The 21,844-nt window shown below is 39.1% G+C and overlaps 1 protein-coding gene across 1 annotated transcript in view; it reads left to right on the top strand.

The window, feature by feature from the left end:
• The first annotated feature begins 9,100 nt into the window (after positions 1–9,100).
• Positions 9,101–21,844, top strand: part of lmo1 (LIM domain only 1) — a 39,284-nt gene continuing 26,540 nt past the window's right edge. Inside the window, exon 1 of the mRNA XM_077518969.1 lies at positions 9,101–9,853. Coding sequence (XP_077375095.1) covers positions 9,832–9,853 — 22 coding nt within the window. The 5' untranslated portion in view covers positions 9,101–9,831. The remainder of the gene's footprint in view (positions 9,854–21,844) is intronic.

Raw genomic sequence — 21,844 nt, 5'->3', positions numbered from 1 at the left:
TCTCCGGTAACAAGATTTCATTAAAAGCAGGCAGGGAGGAAAATGGACTCGAAAGCACTGAAACAGCTGGACTATAAATTATATAAATGTGCTTTCTGCTAACTGAACACACCTTCAGCTTGCAGATGCATTATTATTTAATGTTCAGAGGAGCCGGTTTTATGTAAATTGGAGTCTCCTATTCTCCTCAGCCACCTTCTCATTGCCAGGTACTTCCAAACCAAGCAAGGGGAGAGATTATGCAAACCAATTAACATATGAAAATAACGTATTAATATACTGTCTGTGAACTGTATCCAATCAGTTCCTTTCCACTGGCGTGTGTACAAAACAATTAAAATTAAATTTATACAGCTCTTCCTTAACATATTCTGCGGCAAATGCTGACAAAAGTTTTACGGGCTTGTGTTCCTCCTTAAAGGCACACTGACTTTAAGAATGTTTATCAGAAGCCATGCTAATAAATTACAGCCTTTGTTTCTCCCTAATGATGTGTGCATCGGAGACAAAGCAATGAAATCCATAGCGGTAGCCAGGTGCTAATGAATGGCTTACATTATACTGTCCGCTAATTACTACGGCGCCATAAATAAAACACGAGACAATCAATTAGTGGGAGATGTGTGTTTGTTAGGTCATTGGCAGCAGCTTGGAGCCTCTGTAATTCTAAAATGGACAGGATGTGGATTCACGTCACATTTTCAACTCTGAAATCTCTTCAGGCAACCAATTTCTGCTTGTATAAATGGAGGGCAGGTTAATATCTAGTCATTTTCAAGCGGGAGTTCAGCCAAATGTTAAAATGCACATGGCGTCAGATGCCCTTTCCACTAGATGAGACAAAAGACATGCAAAAGGCCGCTATTACCTCACTGGCTTTAATGGAGCTTTGCAAAAAAAGCTTTTGGCTCTTGCACTTAGGCCGGCTTCCTGACGTAAAACGCCACATCGGAACCAGAGCAGGGGAAATCAGAGTCCATTAACACTGCATGTACAAGGACCTAACTGAATGATCCTGACATTATGCGGCCTCTGGTCTGGCCTATCTGGCCTGTTTTGAGGCATCATTTGGGCATTAATGTAATTTGCATTTTAACACAGTTCCAATGTAAACTGATTAGTTGATCGCTATCAATTAATGTGCCAAGAGCAGGTGCATATGTCACATGCACAGGCTGAAGGCAAAGGATAATGCGCGACACGGGAAAATGATAACATGGGTCATACACAGTTTAAGATCCTATGAGGTGAAAATGAATGTGTTTTGTAAATTTAAAAAAAAGAGGCTTCAAAATTATGAAAAATCAATCAACCAAATTTTTAAACATCTCTCGTATGCTTACACATTTCACGTTTCAACCATAAAAATATATATCCGTAAATCCTTCACTGATTTTTCCTCAACACAACGAGGCACTCTAAAGCGGCCATAACAGCTTTTTTAAAAAAAAGTGTTTTCCTCTTTCTTCACTACTTCGTCTTTCTCCCCGTGCTGTGTATGCACTCAGGGCACGCAACGAGGCTCTCTAAAAGCGAATGTACTAGCGGAAAGCCCTGATCCACATTCGGGCTGTCAATTCAAAGCTTTTTTATTTTCATCTGCCATTCTTTTTCCCTGGGTCACACATCCAGCTCTCGTCCTGACGTGTTCACTCACAGCTGACAATGAGGCACTCTAAAGCGATGAAGGGAGGAAGCATTTTCAAGGTCTAGGCATAGTTAGCTAGCTAAATGCAATATGTATATATATATATATATATATATATATATATATATATATATATATATATATATATATATATATATATATATATATATATATATATATATATTAGGTGTGGGAGAAAAAATCGATATCACAATATATTGTTGCGCTCTCTGTTGCAATAAATTATCGATACACTGACGGTAGATATCGCTATAATGTGTCCAGGTGTGCAGTGTTATGTTATAAATGTTTATACACTTTAATTTGTCTCACTTTACAATGTTTACAGTTAAAAGGCTCAGAGGCAGTGAGGCACTATGCAGAACTTTGTACATTGTACAACGTTTTGGCATTGAATAAATGCATAATTAGACATTTTCCTTTTAATGGACATTTGTTGGCTTTTTCAGTCATATATCGTGATATATTGCAATTTTTTTTTGACAATATATAAAAACATCATAGATATCGTGTATCGATATTGTGAGCCAAATATCGTCACAGTATCGAATCGTGGTTTACGCGTATCTCGTCCCACCCCTGATATATATATATATATATATATATATATATATATATATATATATATATATATATATATGTATTCCAAAAAAATCTCTAAACTCACTTTACAGCACATTTAAACTTGCAAGGCAAACTGTAAACTTTAGGTCCGCTATTAGTACAAGTTGCTAATACAAGTTTTGTCCGACATTATAGCTACACAGTAGAACAACATGTTGCAGTAGTGTTATCAAAAAAAACAAAAAAAATCTTGTGTAAAGTTGCAGGTGCTTTGGGTCAACACTTTAATTAATTTAAAATTCAAATGAAAGCAGTTCTGGGACATCAAATGCCTTTTATCTTTCTTCCACCGCAATTCATAGGACAAATTAGTGTTCTCATTGATGACACAAGTGCTTAAAAAAAATAAAAAATAAATAAAAAAGTCCAACAGAGTTGCAATCCCATGATGCAACGCTCCCAGTGGTTACATCTGCTCTATTCTTTCATCTCCCTTCATTGTTCAGGAGGAGCTGTCACATTAGGAGGAGAATCGTGGCTCCAACCCGCCCCCAAGTACCCCCTTTTTCTCCATTCCAGCAGTTGGCAGGGTGGCAGGCCCGTACAAAGGAGCGTGCACCGGGAGCGCAGAGGAGAGCACCGTTAGAGGAAAAACAGTTTGGGAATTAAGGTCATTAATTTTCCACTTTCAAGGGCTGCCACACAGACGGAGATAAAGTCAGCATAAATATTCCGCCGAAGTTTCTGCTGTTTTTCTTCTCTCCCCATTTCCATCGGCAGCCCATTTATCTCCATGCTGTCAATTAGAGGCAAAAGCAAAGAACTAATTAGGAACTGTGCAATTTTAATTAGCTGTTTTGATAATTAAACTAATTGGTTCCCTTGTGTTTCTGCAATGTGTGCTGAGAACTTTTTTTGATATCTGGGCAGCAGATTTCCCGTCCGCTAGTTAATTAGTCACTTTTGCATTAAAAAGGAGCCTTCCTTAATAGCCTTAATTTGCAAGTTGAAAAAAAAGGATCTCCCATCAATAATTTGTGTAATTGCTAACCATTTGATTGTAATTTAGAGGCACGGCCGGACAGCTCTGCATGTCTAATTCCTAATGACTGGGATTAAAGTTGGATTAACTGTTTGGGAAAAGGGATTCACTCTTCCCCTCTTCCCTGCCCACCAAATGACACCTTGTCTCCATTTGATTAGACATGAAATGCAAATGGACTAAAATGACTTGAACAGCAATCTTTATGGGGTTTGGATTGCTTTCTATATGGTGAGCATGTCGGGTTACATCAGACAGATTTCACGTATTCTTTCACGAGTGGAATTAAAAGTGGCTGTAGTTTATTATGGGATGTGCTGAAACCTGAGCTCTGGAGAAACATAGCAAAGACCGGCCACTAGGAGGAGCTGAACCTTGACTCTTTTAGTAAATAAAGGCAGATGTTTCAATGGAGCATTATTTAGGGAGGTTTGCCCAATTACACTTAAAAACATAAATAGTGGGAATGCATTTTTAACCATAGCAGCTATGATTATTTTAAAACCATTACCACCAAATTGCAACAATTCACACTCCTGTGCACAATGCATTAGAATATTGGGACTAAAAGCATATCATTCAGCATCTTAACTATCAGACAGCATCTCTTTACTTTTACAACACACCAGCCCGTCAGTGGTCTGATTAAAAAGCACCATTCATCCCACTTAGCCGGAATACAATTAAGGGACAAGGCTCTAAAAGCCCAGCCCGAAGCCTCTCCCCCATTCTACATAAAAGGGGCACTCTCCTCCGAGCTTTGCCTGTAAATATCATGTTTGATATGAGGTTTTAATCTGCTTAGCCATTCTGAACTATAGAATGGGCTCATCCTCTTTCTGAAACCCGCGTCCAATGGCCGTGTGCCGGAGGACGAACAGGAACACAACACGAGCCCGCTATCTGATTATGTGGGGTTAATTGTAGAGCACTGTTTTGTAGTGGCTGTATTTGAGAGCCACCCATAAATAGACGGCCATGGCTAATGCATGCTCAGAAATGAATGTTAATTAACTGTGTATCAGAGAAGCGTACTCAGGGGCCTGTTTCTAGCACGTGCTGACCCCACTATTGGATGTGGAGGGGGAAAGGGTTTGCGCCCAAGACAGCCGCACACAGACATGAGCCATGGATCATCGAGAATGTTATGTCTTGGTGCAAAGGTAACATGGCCAATTTACAGTCATGACAAGCGCCTTGATTGAGAGCCACGATGCAACCACGTTCACTTCTCGACATCATGAAGTGTTCGAAAACGGGATGTGGATCAAGATACATGGCGTGAGCGGCGCCATCACTCCAAATGTCTCTCCGCTCAAATGTCACTGAGATTCAAATATACATTAAGCATCTTCTGTGACGTAATTTATAGCCCCTGGCGCTATTGACTCCAACATTTGGCGCACTTGTCAGGTAATCGTGGTAAATTCACAGCTCACGCCAGCCCTGTGGTCGGCCCATCATTTCTCACAGGTGTTATTTTCATTCCCCTTTATGAATGGCCTTAATAGAGTGCCTTTTCCCACATCTTGTCTGACGGCTATTTGAAGTTGATCCCTTTCCTTTCCATTTTTTTTTCTGTGTGATTGGATTAATTGTGTGTCACTCAATTTGCTAGAGGTCAGCAAACATACACTCGTGGTCATAAGTCATCAATCTACGTATGTGACCGTGGAGATGAAAAGTCAAGCATGTCAGCCACGAAGCTCGGCAGACGGGGGATCAGCTCATTGATTTCAGGGCCAACCCAATCACACCATGACCTGAGATCTCAAATGATCCCTGTTTGGGCTGACCACTACAAGCGCTGTAGAAATTATTACAAATGAGAAAAGAAAAAGAAAAACATAGAGAGGCTTTATTGATGATTGTTAATGGTGGAAAGATTAGATAGCAGTTTTTGTTGATGTCATTAAAGGCCAAAAAAAGACAGACACAATCCAATTAATACTTGAAAGAGACTTTTATGTTTGTCACTATTTTGTATTGTATTAAAATGATACAAAGCCTGGAAATGATCATCATGTCATAATACAGTAGGGATGTAACGATAAGCACAATATCGTGATATTAAAACTGCCACAATATCGTCGTCGTCATGTTTACGATATTTAAATGCAACACTGTGAAAAAAGTCAGGTTGATTTCCATGTGTGCATTTCTAGCACCCTCTGGTGGCTAGTTTTTTAGTGCAATTTAATTTTTATAAGGGGTGTTTTGGCCCTTCTACGTTTAAAATCTACATTGTCAGATGAAGGGAAACGTAACATGCCAACGTAACAAGCAAGTCAATATGTGGAGGAACTCAATGTGTGCGTGCATTAACAACATAACATAATGATAATAACATAATAATAGTAACATAATAATAATAATAATAATAATAATAATAATAATAATAATAATAATAATAATAATAATAATAACGATGTTATGGACAAAAGCACAATATTGTGCTTTTTTAGTATGACCTCATATTTTTTACTTAATATTGAGACCACCCCCACAATATTGTGATAATTATCGTATCATGAGCTTTATATCGTGATTATATCATATCGTGACATTTGGATATCGTTACATCCCTATAATACAGTCAAACGTTGAGTCAGGACACAGAAGTGCTGCAGGTGTTTGTCGGTAATATTGTTTTATTCAGTAAATTATATGTTTAATGTTTATTTATTTATTTATTTATTTATCTATCTATCTATCTTGATTGTATATACATCTTTTTTTGTCTGCATCAAACTGCCCAATAAATAAATTCGATTTGAGAAAACATTCCTAAATGATGGATGACTGGACAGATTTGTTTGGGCAGCAAAACCATTTTCAAAGATTCTACTGATGATTGAACGATTTTTAATGTCAATTCACCACTAAATACAAGGCATACAAACAATCCAAATACTTTTTTTGCATGTTTTTTTTTTTAATCATCTCATTTTGATTATTAGGACCATCCATCAATTTTCTGAACCGCTTATCCTCACGAGGGTCGCAGGCCTGCTGGAGCCTATCCCAAAAGTCAATGGGCGGGAAGTATACACTGAACTGGTCGTCAGCCAATTTTAGAATACACATATACGAACAACCAATCGTACCCACATTATGATTTGAACCTCTCCCTAAAAAAAATAAAATATATTTTTTTTTTTACACATTGCATTTTTTTATAATCTGAAAATATGTGAAATCTTGGAGGTCCACTGTAGATGTAAAAAGCCTAAAACGGAGAGGACCATAAAGTACCAACCCCATGCATTTAGTATAGTTCTTCTCAGATAGTGGGGCGGGCCCTCCAGGGGTGTGGATTCTCCTTTGGGTGGCGCAATACAGTGCCAGGGGGTGTTATTTTTATTTATTATTTTTTTGCTGTACTAGAAAAAAATATAATTGCACATCCACTACAGTAGATGGCAGTGGCGTTCTCACTGTCAGAGAGTTCTCAAGAAGTACAGTATTACCAGAGGTCTACGTAAAATAATTTTATAGACAATTGATACTTTTTGTAGTCACGGTGGAGAGTTGGGGGCGTGGCGTAACAAAAAATAAGAGACAAGTACTGAATGTACATAATCTGAACCCATACCTTATTGACTGTATCCAGTAATGAAATTATTCAATGCAAACTAACCACCTTCACATGAGGCTTATTCATATTAGCCAGCAGAGCTGGACATTTACGTTAATTGTCACTTCACGTCAATGACGATGCCCACCTTTCGGCGAGTCCACAATAATGCGAAGCCTCAAATAAATACATGGACTGAGCACTGACTGAAGCATGTCTGTCATTCTGGGTGAGTACAGATGGTCCCTCTCATTCCATGCATTTTTGCGATGCTTAGCGTCATAAAGCATTCACTAAAAATGCTGGAGCACTCGGCGGAAGTTTGTGCATACCAACCCATGTTTTTTTTCAATGTATAGTATTGGACTTCTGTGTTTGGACTTCACCATCTTGAGCCTCATGGTTCTACCTCTTGCAAGTTAGCCATTGCTCATCCTTTCAACTGTGGGGCCAATGACAGCTTTGAGTCCAAAAAAACCCTGCAAAGTCCAATCGATCCCCCATAAAGACAGTCAATATTGACACAAGGTCCATCTGTCAATGACAGACATCCATTTTGGTGATGATTGAAAGGAAACTTTGAAAAATTGACAGATTTAGCATTGCCAGAAGTGGGTTTTCATTCGTCAACGTAATCATTAATCCGTCAATCTAATTGTCAATCCATCAGTGACGGAATGCCCATTTTGCGGCTAATGACGGAAACATTGACGGGCGACCATTTCACTGAGGGATGACAAATAATGGATTGACAATTGCAATGCTATTTTGGAAATATTGATGGATTGACAATGTTGGAAGGGTGTCCCAAATGTTGACGATCGACGAAATTCATTGGCGTGCCCACTTCTGATATTTTCATCTCATTGTTACTTCATCACCAAGCCAGACATGTGACGTATATGCTACGTCCTCCACCTTCGCGTTAGGTACAGTCAAAATGCGAATCTCAAATCGCTTGCATATTACTGTGAAAAATTTACTAAACATGAATAGTGTTCATGTTTCTGATCAGTTTGGTTTGGAGAAATCTACGATCTTGTACTATTTGTAAGAACAAAGCGGCAATGGTGTTACACCTATAAACAAGGGGAATGTAACTTAGTTCCATGGCCAGAAAGAATTTATTTTATTTCTATTCATTTAAATGGGAGCAATTTCTTCAGTTCGCTAGCCAAGTCTCAGAACGAATTAAGTTTGTGAACAAAGGTTTGACTTAATGTGCATAAAAAATGCAGCTCTGCTTACTATTTGTCTTTTACATGATAGTTCCTGCTTAAAAATGGCCGAACTTTGAACAGCCTAGCTGCTAAGTTATGGGTGGCGAAAAAGTCCGGGGTGTTATTATGCAAGTTAGTACCATTCTATGTCACACTACAGCAAAGATTTACTTGGTTGTGTGGTTCCACATTTAATGTGTGGCTATACACTCCAGACACATTACAAGCAATTAAAAAGTCATTTTTACACATGTCCCCATTAAATGACCAAATATGGCTCCGTTAATAATAAATGTCCTCACACACACACAAAAAAAGTTCACAGTACTTTTCTGGAAATGTTTCTTTGTGCACACAAAGTATCTCTTGATAACGTAAAATATGCAGTGCAAATTGTAACAGAAGGCATGGACAGACTGAGCAAGCTCACACCATGGACGGCCTGCTGGCTGCTGACAAACCAACATTCTTGTCCTTCAATTCCTTCCCGCTTTTCCTAAATGGCTAATCTTTCTTGGATCTCACCATTAATTGGTTAACAGTCTCTGCAGGGCAAGGGAAAGTGGTGCTATTTAAGGCACCGACATGCAACAGCAACGCTTTCATCTTGGCAATGACAGGCAACAATTATATTAGCAGATTTGAAAGTGAACCTCCTATCTAGGCACTAATCAAAAAGTCAGCCCATCTGCTGCGTGTATCTGTGCAGCATGTATGATAAAAGTGTGTCCGACGCTAATTAACTGCTAAGTAGACCACAATTAGACACTTTATTTCTACTCCTGCAAGAAAAATAAGGAGAAGAGCATAATGAAAGCATTTCATTGTGTAGTATTGAGCAACATCTCTTTCTGGCTCTCTCTCTCCCCCTTTTTCTCTCTCCTTGACGTACGCGCGCGCGTGCACCCGCGCATCAATACAACCTTACGTGCGTGTGCGTGCTCTCCATCACGCGCGCGCGCGCACACACACTTTCTCTTTCCCTTAGCTGTGCTTTTGTGTTTTGTCAGAATTAATGAGAAAAGTTCCCTTGCCCTAGGGGTAATTAGTGTCCTTGGAGTTAAATAAGCTAATACTTAGACACCTCTGGCACAAGCAATTATGTTTGTGTATTGAATAATTGATTCAAAGAGGGGGGAAGGGCTGCTAATCAGATCTGAGCATAATGAATTGATTTAATTAACAGGGGAATCCTTGGGTCGCTGCAAAGAAGCGTGCGCGGCGCATTTATTGCTCAGAGCGGAGCGGGGCGCGCACAGACGCGGTGTACACGGGCGGCGGGAGCACTTTGTCACATTTGCAATTGGATTTGTTTGAATGTAGTTGTCGTCTCGGAGCAAATGAGAGCGCGAGGGGAAGCATATTAACATCCAGGAGAAGAGAAGAGCTCAGCCCATGCTCGGCGTGCGCCTCATCCGCCTTCAAGCGCGCACCGCACGGCACATTTAGTCGAGATTCACGCCACCTTATTCGCCTCTTTTTATTCGCATGGAAGTCATTCAAAGCGCTTTGGGCTTATTTATTTGGGCTGCAGCTCAAGTGGGGAGACGCGCATCCGGCCACGGCAGTCAGCGTCGTAACTATCGTTCTTATTTTTAGAGAAAGGCGCTTGGTTTATTCAAGGTTTTGCCGTCGAGCCCGCTCCGTGCACAACGACATCAAGACGATCCCGGTAAGAAGCTCCGAGCGGAGCGAGCCGCGCAGCCTCCTGGAGCCAAGGACGGATCGGCCGGGGAAGGACTCGTCGTTCCTCAGGACGATGGTGCTGGACAAGGAAGAGGGTGAGTAACATCCCCGCCTATTGGATGTCACATCCTGGACGCTCGCACTAGTAACCGCTCACATCTTCGGAACACATTCAGAGCACACTCGGAACACTGAGCAGCGAACCACACCAAGTATCCTTAATTTCATTTCATTTTTTTTTTAATACTACGATAAGGTTGGTGCTTGTGTGTAAACCCCCTCCTGCATCCTGAAGTTGAGGTGCACCCACGTCGAGCTCCTCTCTCAAATGCACAAAGAGAATGGAATGTTTATTTACACTTGATGTGCAGAGCTTGAAGTCTCCTGCTAAGTGCTTTTTGCCTGGGTGAAGTTGTTAAGAGGCAGCCAGCCTCTGACAACCTCCCCGGGATGGCACATGACAGCAGAGTGCTTTTAACTTGATTGCAAATTATGGATAACGCCGCGCAGCCTTGACTCACTTTTCCCATCCAAATAGGGCCACTTGCATTACTTATCTATTTCAATGTATTTGGGTTAATGGGCGAGGCAATCTAATTAATTTTAATTTAAATCAAACTCGCCTCTCTAATGACGTTCCATTTTGGATTCAAGCTGACGTGGAGACGTGCAGTGCATTTATCACATGCTGGTCCACAGGTCTAAATGATGCTCAGTGTACTGTGAATGCATTAAATCCATTAATGTGTTATGCTTTTAATATTCAAGCAGACGCCATATATGGGCTTTGGGAAGAGCACTTTGAGGTATGAGGCTAAGTTTTCGTTCTGGTGACACTTTTAAAGAGTCTCCCCAAGCTTGTTTTGCTGGCCACCTGCTGATAAGCACCATAAATACACAACAATTTGTGTTATTTCACTATCAAGCTGCACCTTTCATGGCTCTCCCTCAGCGAGTAATGGATGCATTTGGAGCCCATTATTTATGTTTGAAAATGGATATTTCCCATCTCTTAGCAGCACATCCTTTCACTTAAGCATCACAAAACCATTAGATTTTGTGGCAAAAACATAAATTGGCCTCTCTGGCGACAACCGCGTCCTGCCGCTAATGTACCCAAAATAACTGAACTGTAAGTAGTCTGCTTTGAATGTCAGTCCGTCTAAAAGTTCCTTATATGATTCATGATCCGGATTGCTTTTAACAGTTATTGGCTAAGCAATATGGTAAATGTACAAGGTGATGCAAATGGCATTAGTGGGAAAGGATGCACAAGAGCATGTAATGCAGTCAATACTACATTAACTACTGATGCCCAATTACAGAACCAGGGAGAGTGGCTTTTAGGAGCATTAGGACTTGCAGAAAAGCTGAGATCACCTGCTGCTCATTGCCTAAAAGCTTCACCCTTTATTTGCTGGACCCGGCCAGCGCCTCCCGCAGTTCGGCCCGCTTGGCAACAAGAGCTGCTCCGATCCGGTCTGGCTCATTACGGCGCCTCTTAACGTTTATTGGCTGTAAAGTTATAGGCTTGTCAATTCAACCTTCTCGCCTAATGTATCCGCTCAGCGCTTGCGCAAGGAAGGGGGCAGTTTTGGGTGGCCGCATAATGACAGCCTTTAATGGGTTCTTAATTACAAATGGGTTTTTCTGCATGGAGCTTCATATTCCTTTTGTGGCGCATAGAGAGGAGTGGGGGTGCTTGTTTGACAGATGTCACTCAACTGACTTTGACGTTGATAAATGTTGCAGTGGTTCTCGACTGTTGTCACATTGGAACTTTTAAAGTTAAAAACAATAATGAAAATGTATTGCTTAAAAGTTTAAAAACTTAACTACACCTTCTTCCTCATTGAAAGCATCTTATGTAGGAAACCGAGGTTGAACATGATAACTGTGTTGATAAAAATGTATATAGTAAAGCGTTAAAATGCGTTCACTTATTTTTACATGTATCTTTGCACTGATTTCTTCCTTTTTGGAAAGTGCAACATCAATAGTTTGTCTCCATAATGGGAAACGAAGGAGGCAGACAAGTGCAACTGGAACATGTTTAAGAGTCTGAATTCGAATGGTACCAATGCATGTGTTTTTTTTGTGTTTTGTTTTTTGTGAGAGGCTGTTAAATTGCGAGCCACCAGTTGAGAATCACCACCTCCCGGACTTCCCAGTATAGCACCTGCTCATGCTGCCTTTCTTGTCCACACAATTCCCAAACTCAATCTGAAGCAATGTGTACATTATTCTGAGAGTTGAGTCAGCGTCGAGGGCAGCGGCCGAGTTTTTGCAAGTTTGGCCCACGACTGAATAGGTTCAATTCTCCTGATCGGTGTAGGAACTTGATGTGCCTTTGAGCAAGGCGTCAAATTTGCCCGTAAACATGACAGTACATCTTCATGTTTACTTCTCTGAAATTGCCTAATGCACTCATGTGCCTAAATATTCATTCGCTCTGTCACAGCTGCACATTAAGTGTAGACTGACCTTAAGCAGAAGCCAAATCCTCCAGCGACTGATAAGTTTCTGGTTCCCTCGCGCTGGTTAATTTACGGCTCCCTTATCACGCTGTCCTGGAAAATGTGTACACTCATAAAGTGTGTGATTGAAAAGCAATCCTTCAGATGAACACAGACTGGTGATCTGTCAGCTGCTGTAATAAACCTTGGGCTCCAGGCTCACATTTTTATTTTGAAATAATAAGAATTGCTTCATTCTTTACCGGTGTTACCATGGTAATACTGTCTTGTAGCGATGTTATATTGATTCAGAAAGTGGACAGTAATATTTCTTTTCTGTTATTTGGTTTCTTGGGGTTGATTTCTAATTTCCAGTTGGAGATTACTTTTATATGTTCCTTAAGTCTTTTCACTTTTCCACAGGAATGTAATTTGCTTGCTGGTGTTTGCTATTTTCTCAGCTTATTGGTTCGCGCTTACTTCAAAATTAAACTTGCCCATTTCAAATATTAAAATTACAGTACATCAGGTTTGTGAGCTCTGGGGCTTGAACAATATTACAAACACGCAAGTCACCAGGCGTGTTTTTTTTTCTTTTTCTTCCCTTCAACAAAGTGCATCGCATTTTAGGTTAACTCTTTAGTGCACAATTATTCATGAAGGCAAACTATCTTATTTATTTCATGTCATAATAGCCTTTTCTCCACTCCCATTGCAAGTGAGTGTTTTGACTGCCACTAATATCCTGAAGCTGTTGTCAGGAAATCACACGTGCACCCTTTCGTGAGCAGTATGTGTTTAATTCCGCTGAATTCTCACTGGGGGTAATTTCCTCTGTCACCATTAAACCACTTGATCCCCATCATTTGTGATTGTTTCACGTTTTCAAGTGTGCGAGATGTGTATCATTCATTTCCCACAATCTTGGAAGAATTTAGAGCGTCTCAATTGAGACACGTGTTAGCGAGTGAGCCCGCCCGCTCGCTCGCCTCAGATGCAAACGGAGGTGCTCATCAGCAAGATGCAAAAACTCAATTATGCACTCTTGAGCTGTAAGAGCATCCAGTTTATTATTGCCTCAGGCTGGATGTTAGGCCTGCTGTCATCAGTGTGTAGCAAGGGACACATGATCTCTTCGGCAGCCATTGTCCAACCTTCTGTTTCGTCCAACCATTGCAATTCATGTCACTGTCCAGGGTTTATATTGCACTGGTGCGTGATTGTCGTGACAGTTTCAGCAGGCCGAGTCGGAGGTTTGATGACCTCAGGAGTAAATAAGTGCACTCAGTACACTGGACTATATTGGCAGGTAGGGACATGTTTCCCATCTTCCAGCTAGTATGTATTGTATGCAGCTTGAATGATGCCCCCAACTACCAATTCAATACCCTTCACTTCCCTCCTCAAAATGGCGCCGTGTGGTCGCACATACCTAAAACCACCATTGATTGTATGCAAGAGAAACAATAAAGTACACTATTAGTCATTTCAATATTTTCTCTGGAAGTGGAAGTTGCAGTCAATAATATTCCATGATAGACCTCTAGGTGGCGATAATTTACTTTAGTGAGTTGTTGATAACTGTTAATCAGCTGAAGAAGATGACAAAGAAGACAAAATTAAAAACATATTATTGAGAGACGAGTGACCTGACTAATGTTTTTCTAGATATAACCAATCATTCGGCCAATTATTCATTTATTTATTTATTTATTTATTTATTTATTTATTTATTTTTCCTCTTGACTTTCTAACATAAACTTATTAAAGTTCTGTATTGGGCAGTGAGCTGAATTCAAATTTAACAATGTGTGCTTGATGTTTCAACTACTGTGATGGGTCAAATGCAGAGGTCACGTGTGTGTACTTGGAAAATAAAGACGATTCTTCTTCATACTTCACAACAGACAGCAGTTATGAAGCAAATATTGAACAATTCTTTAAACAAAAAAAAATCTTCAAGCTGCCCCTCGCAGTTGAAGTTTCTTCTCAAACTAAAAATAAAGCAAAGATAATTGCACATTTTTGATTTAAAATGACCACATAGGTTAGTGAGATTATATTAATGCTAACAAACAAAGCAAAATGTCATTGACAGTTAACATCGATAGTTATGGAATGGTGGAACATATTTTGATCGTTAATATAACAAAACTAATATATTCTCATATTTATACATACATTCTTAATCTTTTACAAGAAATGACTAATATTGAAGCACATCTTACTGAGTCAATGTAACAGTAGAAGAAGTATTACTCTTCTTCATTTGTGTCTGCATGACTCTATTAGACTGCCTCCTGGTGGCCAAAATGGGTAGACCAGATGGAGCAGCACATTGAATTGGATTGCAGCATTAAATTATGATGCACAAAAAAGTGTTTGCGTTCTGTTACTCTGTTTTTATAAAATACAATATTAGAGAGTTATGTTTTTCCTTATTAAAAAGACACAAACAAAATGTGGGGGGTGTCTGGAATTGATTAATGGCATTACCGTTCATTTAAATGGAAAAAGATCATTGAAGATGTGCGTGTTTTGAGTTTATATTTCAAGGCAACACAGTAATGGTTTCTATCTTGGCTTGGCCACTCGCCTCCTCCAAGTTTAATCGAAATATGTTGAGTCGTGTTTGCGTAATGTCGCACACAAACAAACCTCATATTCCCTTCTGTGTGCGCTTGGTGGATGTTGCTGACACGGGGAGTTGACTCCTTACTTTTAAAGCACAATTAAAGCACGTTGTAGGTGCCAGATGTATTACAGCTTGAGCGAAACAAACACAGACACGCTCAGGAGGAATGTCGATGTTGCGCAAGCAGAAAATCCCCCACTAAAAATGTGTGAGTCATCCATTGTTCGTTTGTGTTATTTATCAATATCAGGTAGCCCAGCAGTATGGATCGCTTCCTGTAATTTAAACTTGTTTACTTGTAGTGTCTGCCACTTGCTGTTAGCATGGAAAATAATTAGTACTGCATTTATAGCAAGTACATACTCTTGAGCAAATCACTTGTTTCACTCTCTGCATTGACTGTTTTTTCAGCCCGTAGAAATTACATAGTGTCATGATGATTATTCCTCCTGCAAGCTGTTGTCTTGAAAACGACGAAGAGAAAAAAAAAAAAAGAAAAAAAAAAGAAACCAAAAGAAGCACCAAATTATTTCTTAATTATGGAACAACAGGCAGTGAGACAACCATGTACAGAACCTGGGAGAACGTTATTATTACTGATGGAGATAGGCATTGTGTCGCTTTAGCATGACTTTTCCACAGTTTAAGTGTTGACTGACTTTGCTGATATTTCTATCCGTAAATCAATCGTGTTGTAAGTGTATTTCTCTTATGGTTTATTTATGTTCGATGTTTAGCTGCCGTCTAAGAACAGAGATCGCCCAAAATACACATTAGGCATTCCTTTATTAATGACGTTTTGGACCCCATGAAAATTCTTGATATATATTTTTCTTAATGAGGAAGTCTATACCAAAATTTTCTTTACAATAATTTGTTCTATGCAGCCCCTGTGTGTTTGTGGCCCATAAACTAAGCAGCAAAAAACACCTGTTTTTTTTTTTTTTCCCACACATCTATGGGAGCAGCCATTTTGTCACTTGCTGTCAACAGAAAATGACCTCACAGTTGTTCAGGGCTCAGGTAGCGACCAATCAAGGCTCAGCCTGTGAACGCCAAATGACCAAACTTAGTCGACAGCAAGTGGCAAAATGGCCGCCCCTTGAGATGGGAAAAATCTGGTGTTTTTTGCTGCTTAGTTCATATTTCACAAATACAATATGAATCAGAATACTGTTTTAAAATGTTTGCTTTAATTAATTAATTAATTTATTTATTTATTTATTTATTTATTTATTTATTTATTTATTTATTTATTTATTTATTTAAATACTTAACTTTTTGGGGGGACAGACTCAGTGAGGTTTATCAGTGAAATGAATGTAAACGTTCTCTTTTTTTTTTTTTTTTTTTTTTTTTTTTTTTTTTAATAGAAAAATAGTGGTCCGTTTAAGAGTTTGCTCGTTCAGTTACGTAAAACACATGTTAATTATTTCTTAGGTGATTGAGTAAGTCAAGCTGAAACATTTATATTTTTTCTGAAATAAGTTAAAATCTTATATATATATATATATATATATATATATATAATTTATTTATTTATTTATTTATTTATTTTTGTTATCAAATTTATGAACAAAGTTATCAAATTGAAAAGTCACTATTAGCAGCACGGCATCCCAAAGTCAGCCAATCACATGTGAACAACAACAGTATGGCCATCTGATGTGACATACAATATACGGTGGGAGACGAGTGGCGATTATGAAAGTTGACACCCCATTGTCGCCTTTCTGGTATTACTTTTTACACAGGTGCCTTGGCCACAGTTGTAATAATTCCACCAAAGCCCACATACTGGTGGGACGGGATGATCTTGTCATGACAGTGCCTTTGAAACCAAACAGCATCAAGGAGAAAAAGGGAAAAAGTCTAGACTTTACAATCTAGCAGGCAGCGTAAAAGGACTTATTTGTCTGTTTGCATGCACTGACTGCTACATCAATTTCATTACATTCTTTTTTTTCATCCATCCATCCATCCATCCATCCATCCATCCATCCATTTTCTATACCACTTACATATGTTATTGAGGGTCATCTAGAGTTAGAATCTATCCCAGCTGACTTCAGCCTTGATTGGTCTCCATGTCAGGCAAACATGCCACTACACCACCCTTGTAATCCTTGTAGTTAAATTCCAACTTCAAATGACCTTTCCATCTCAGTCTTTAGACAAAAAAAAAAAGAAAAAAAAAAAGACATATTCATTTATTCAAATGAAGGACGGCTCATTTAAAGTTTATTTCTAATGAGAATTAAAGTGATGAACACTGTGGGATCCCTACTTTTATTAAATCATACAGCCATCTTCTTGGTAAATACGCCACCCTTGGGTGCCTTGGCTGATATAAAAGCAAACATGCTGAGAAGTAATCTCTCATAGGATGACCTTCACTAAATCAAATCTCAAACATCGAATTAAAAACGGTGATTAAGATGTAAGTTTTGACCCTATTAAAGCTCGTCTACCACGGTTCGGATATTGAAGTTGCTGATTTAATCAACGCTTAAACACATTATATTTGCTACTACAAATGTGTATGCAAATGACCACACAACACACACTACTCGAAATTTGTCTCTCTGTTTTTATTTGGTTAGAATGTTTTGGATTTGATACAGACAATTGGCTGTCATTGTATTATCGTGATTTGATCAGAGAGCAACTTTACATTATTTGGACTGAGTATATTTCCCTTCTATATAGGAGGAACAGTACATGTGTATATTCTCAGTCGATCTGACACTGAACTTATATCAAACAGCCCTTGGATGACAGGACTTTTCTTCAGACCAATAAGTACAAGTACTCAACTTTTGAGTACTTGCTGATACAAAGTAATCAATATCACTCGTACTTGTAATACTTTTTTTTTTTTGAAACCATGCATCCATCCATTACCTGATTATCTGGACTGGGTCTTTTTTCTAACAAAAGGCAGAACTGTCACATTGCAATAGAGTTTTAAGCTCAAAATAAAGTACAAACAACTCTTGAATCATGCCAAAACCCCGTAAACACAAAAAACGTGATCTACGTACACAAAACCTGATCAACATACACAAAACCTGTTCTACGTACACAAAACGCGTAATCTCAGGTGTCCATATGTCATGTGACCAGCAGTTGACCAATCACAGCATAGTAGTTCTTCAACGAGTTGGCCAAACGCTCTCTCAATACGTCGCTGATTCAGCAGCGCCCCCTGCTGTAAAGTTTACTGGCTTTGCGCGTGTGGATCTTTAGTTTTCGGCACGTAGAACTGCTAGGCAGAATATCACTGCCAAAAGTCACGCGACTTGTATCCGTAGTTGTAGAATTGCTTTTTATGTACACAAAACATTTTTTTTTGTTCTTTGTGTACGTCGATCAAGTTTTGTGTACGTAGATCAGGTTTTGTGTATGTAGAACACAGGTTTGTGTACGTAAAACACATGTTTTGTGTACGTAGATCACACATTGTGTGTACGTAGAACAGGTTTTGTGTACATAGATCAGGTTTTGTGTACGTAGATCACGTTTTTTGTGTTTACGGGGTTTTGACATGATTCTAACGCCATACAACTTTTTATGATTTAGGATGCATTCGTAATAAAATGACAACAGTGCAAAATAAAACTGACAACTCACTGCCTTTTAGTCTTTGTTCAAAATAAGTAAAATTTACAGAACAATACAGTTTCAATTAACTGTTACGCATTATGCTATCAAGTTGGAAAAAAGGGCTGAGCAACAAAACTGAAACATTTATCGCAATCTAAGTATTTCTTCGCAGCCAATGTTGATAAATGAAAATTGTTTCTACCTATTAAAAATATATATATACATAATAATAATGTTAAATGGATGAAAAAAATACAACAACATTCATTTGTATTATTAATATGGGTACATAGAAGTACAAAAAGTAGAGTGAGTACAGCATTGTGTATAACAGACACAAGTAAGTAAAAGTGCTCTGTTGCCTGGACTGCATTCAACAGGAAAAATAAACCTTATTAATGCATTGAATAATAACAACATTCTATTTTCGTGAGTTGATGAAAGCAGCGGAGTGCGTAAATTTATGCATGAAATACCTTAATTGACAAAGTCATCACACCACTCAATTGAGTTAGCAAATAAACATATACATTTTGGTAACAACACACTAATAATGCACTCTAAACAATACAGAAATTGCATCTTAATGGGCATATGAGAGTATTGACATGGATGTGGTTCGCTTAGAAAAACTTTGTCAGCCATGCATGCCATTTACTCCTTGATAGTAAAACGGCCACAAGAGGGCGCCACTGACTGGTATCGGCAACCTTTGTGAGTACTCGATACCTTGAAATAAAGCTGAAATCAGCCCAATTCCGATATCGGTAGCCTACTCGCTGATCTCTGCTAAAATTGCATGGCAGTAGATGACTGTGCAAAACATTTTTCTCCCTGATTTCAATACACAGACCCCGAACACTTCGCTCTACCCACACCCCTGATGACCACATCCTCACAAATAAGCATTATTATAGCAAAAGCAGAACTTTTGTATAGGATATCATGCTGCCTACTGTTACAGTGTACAAATTTAAGACAAGGTCGTGATTTAGAGGGGGACTGACTACCATCTAATGCGAAGTCCCCCTTACATTCACGAACATCTTGCTGAATGTTCGCTCAAGCGAGCTCTCTCATTATTTACCCCATCAGGTGTGCAAGTACGTGTTCCAATGACATTAGAAGCCCGTGCAGTTAAATAACTGCCCCCTGTGGGGAATCTGAATTATTCAGGATTAAAGAGCCTCCCTGTGCACTGCGATGTGGTGTTCCTTCTCCCCCCCTAACCCATTTTTGACACATTGAGGACCCTGAATGACACACCTGTCTCCTAGCATTTCCTTAGCAATAATAAGTGTGCAGTAATTGCTGGGAAGTGGGGAGGATTTTGAACACTACTTCCCGACCTCGTGAGTGACACAAAACTTTCGAAGGATCCATTTAATTCCTCCCTAAATGCATTTTTAATGTGGACTAAAAAATGTTTGGCCCCAGTCAATTGTGGTCTCAACTTTTAAAATGTTTTGGCAGAGTTGTGTGTGTAGTTGCTGTAGTGCGCGAGGTGGTGTCAGAAAAGTTCCAGGACGGGAGTCCTTCAAAGAGATTGTTTGGTGTTTGCTTTGTTCTGGGCGCGAGAAGAAAGGTGGCAAGATAACTCGTGGCTACTCATAGAAGAAGAAGAAGAAGAACATCTCTGTGCTGGAGCAACCTCCTTTCTTACCCAACTTGGCTCAGTGCAATTTTTTTTTTTTTTTTTTTTCTCTTCCAAAGCTCACGAGGTGATCAAGGGAGCCCGTTTTGAAGATATGGGCGACATTATGATGGATCCCAGATGAGTACTTCAATGAGTGTGTGAAGGTGTGGCAGATTGATTACTCTTTTGTAGTTTGGACTTGAAATACAGTAGTGCCTTGAAATATGAATTTAGTTCATTGTGTAACTCAAAACACTTGTGCTGCAAAACTTTCTCCATTGAAATGATTGGAAATTAATTAATCTGTTCTGGCCTCACCCCAAAAAACATGCTGTTTTTTTTTTGTTTTTTGTTTTTTAAATGAGAAGAAAATAATATTCTATAATATTGTACTTTATAAAAACTAGGAATGTTCAATACTGCTTTTTCCAGACTCATGCCAGTACGAGTAATCAACTCTTGAGTAGTTATTGGTGATCGCAAGTACTGATAGCCTACCACTAATATTTTTATAACATAAAAGTCCCCCCTCCCCCACAAAAAACCCCCAAAACAATTACTTTAAAGAAAAACCTATACAGTATATGTTCAATACAGCATTTTTCTTAAATTTGCTTGAATTAACGAGTTTTCTATTCTTCTAATATCTACTTCCACAAGAGTGCAGTCGATACTGTCGTGAGTCCCACTACCGTTATCAATACTCAGCCATCCCTAATAAAAACATACAATAATGACTTCATTAATTAGAAAGCAATGAATGAAACCATTTTTGGTTCACATTTTTCAACTTCAATGAATATTGTGTTGTGCCTCCTGGTGTGCATACCTCGTTAAAGGTTTATAACAACATGACACCCATTTATGGTGTTTTGTATAGTTTATTAGCATTAAGCTAAAGGGATGTGTCTAAATCAAAGCAATACTGTTTTATTTGCACAATGTGGAGAAAAAAAAAATGGTCTAAACAATGGCTCGTATCTTGAAAAATTGAGGTCACAGGCTTGTATCTCAAAGCAATACCTGATATCTTGTGATGCCAGTCCTGGAACCTTTCGGAATGTTGCGTAGTATATTACTGATGACGTCATCAGCGTCATGCAAAATTGCGACAGAAATTGCAGATCATGACCAAAATCAACACACTTGATTTGCAAGATGCAAACTCAATTCTCAGCGGTCTTTTCCACCAGTGACTGTCTCTATCTTTCAAGAGTTTATGATTTATCTGCTGAGAGATATGTACTGAAAATGTTTGCCATCCTTTCTTCCCTTTCTCAGCTTCTTCTCGAGCCATCTCGCATTCTCTCACTCTTATTTCCTGACGGCTTACCTTGCTGAGCCATAATCTTCCCCTTCTAGTGAGCAAGGAACAAGTCCCCTTCTGTTACAATTTAGAAACTGCCAGTTTCACGTGTTAAAAAAAAAGCCGCAATGAATTTAATTAGAAAGCTGTTGCATATCTCTGTGATACATTTCTTTTAATTAACCCCATGTGAATAAATTAAAAATAATAGGGGGCTGAAAAGTGTGGAGAAAAAAAAAACACCCTAATGAAGTTTTCCCGTTAATTGGGACGGAGTTAGCAGCCAAACCACAGTGTGGCGTGAACACCGGGAGGTAACAATGCCGCCTGTAAGCCTTAGAAAAAGGGCCCAGGGCCTTCGTGCTGACTTCAAGTGTAAGAAAAGCACCTCTGACGTGATGGAAATGACCGTGGGCCGGGAGAAAAGGCAGTCCTGTTCCAGGCTGC

This window comes from Festucalex cinctus, chromosome 4, assembly GCF_051991245.1.
Source record: "Festucalex cinctus isolate MCC-2025b chromosome 4, RoL_Fcin_1.0, whole genome shotgun sequence".
In the NCBI taxonomy this organism is placed as follows: domain Eukaryota; kingdom Metazoa; phylum Chordata; class Actinopteri; order Syngnathiformes; family Syngnathidae; genus Festucalex; species Festucalex cinctus.
Note: the sequence above shows the minus strand (reverse complement) of the source record. Positions and strands in the feature narration are given on the sequence as shown.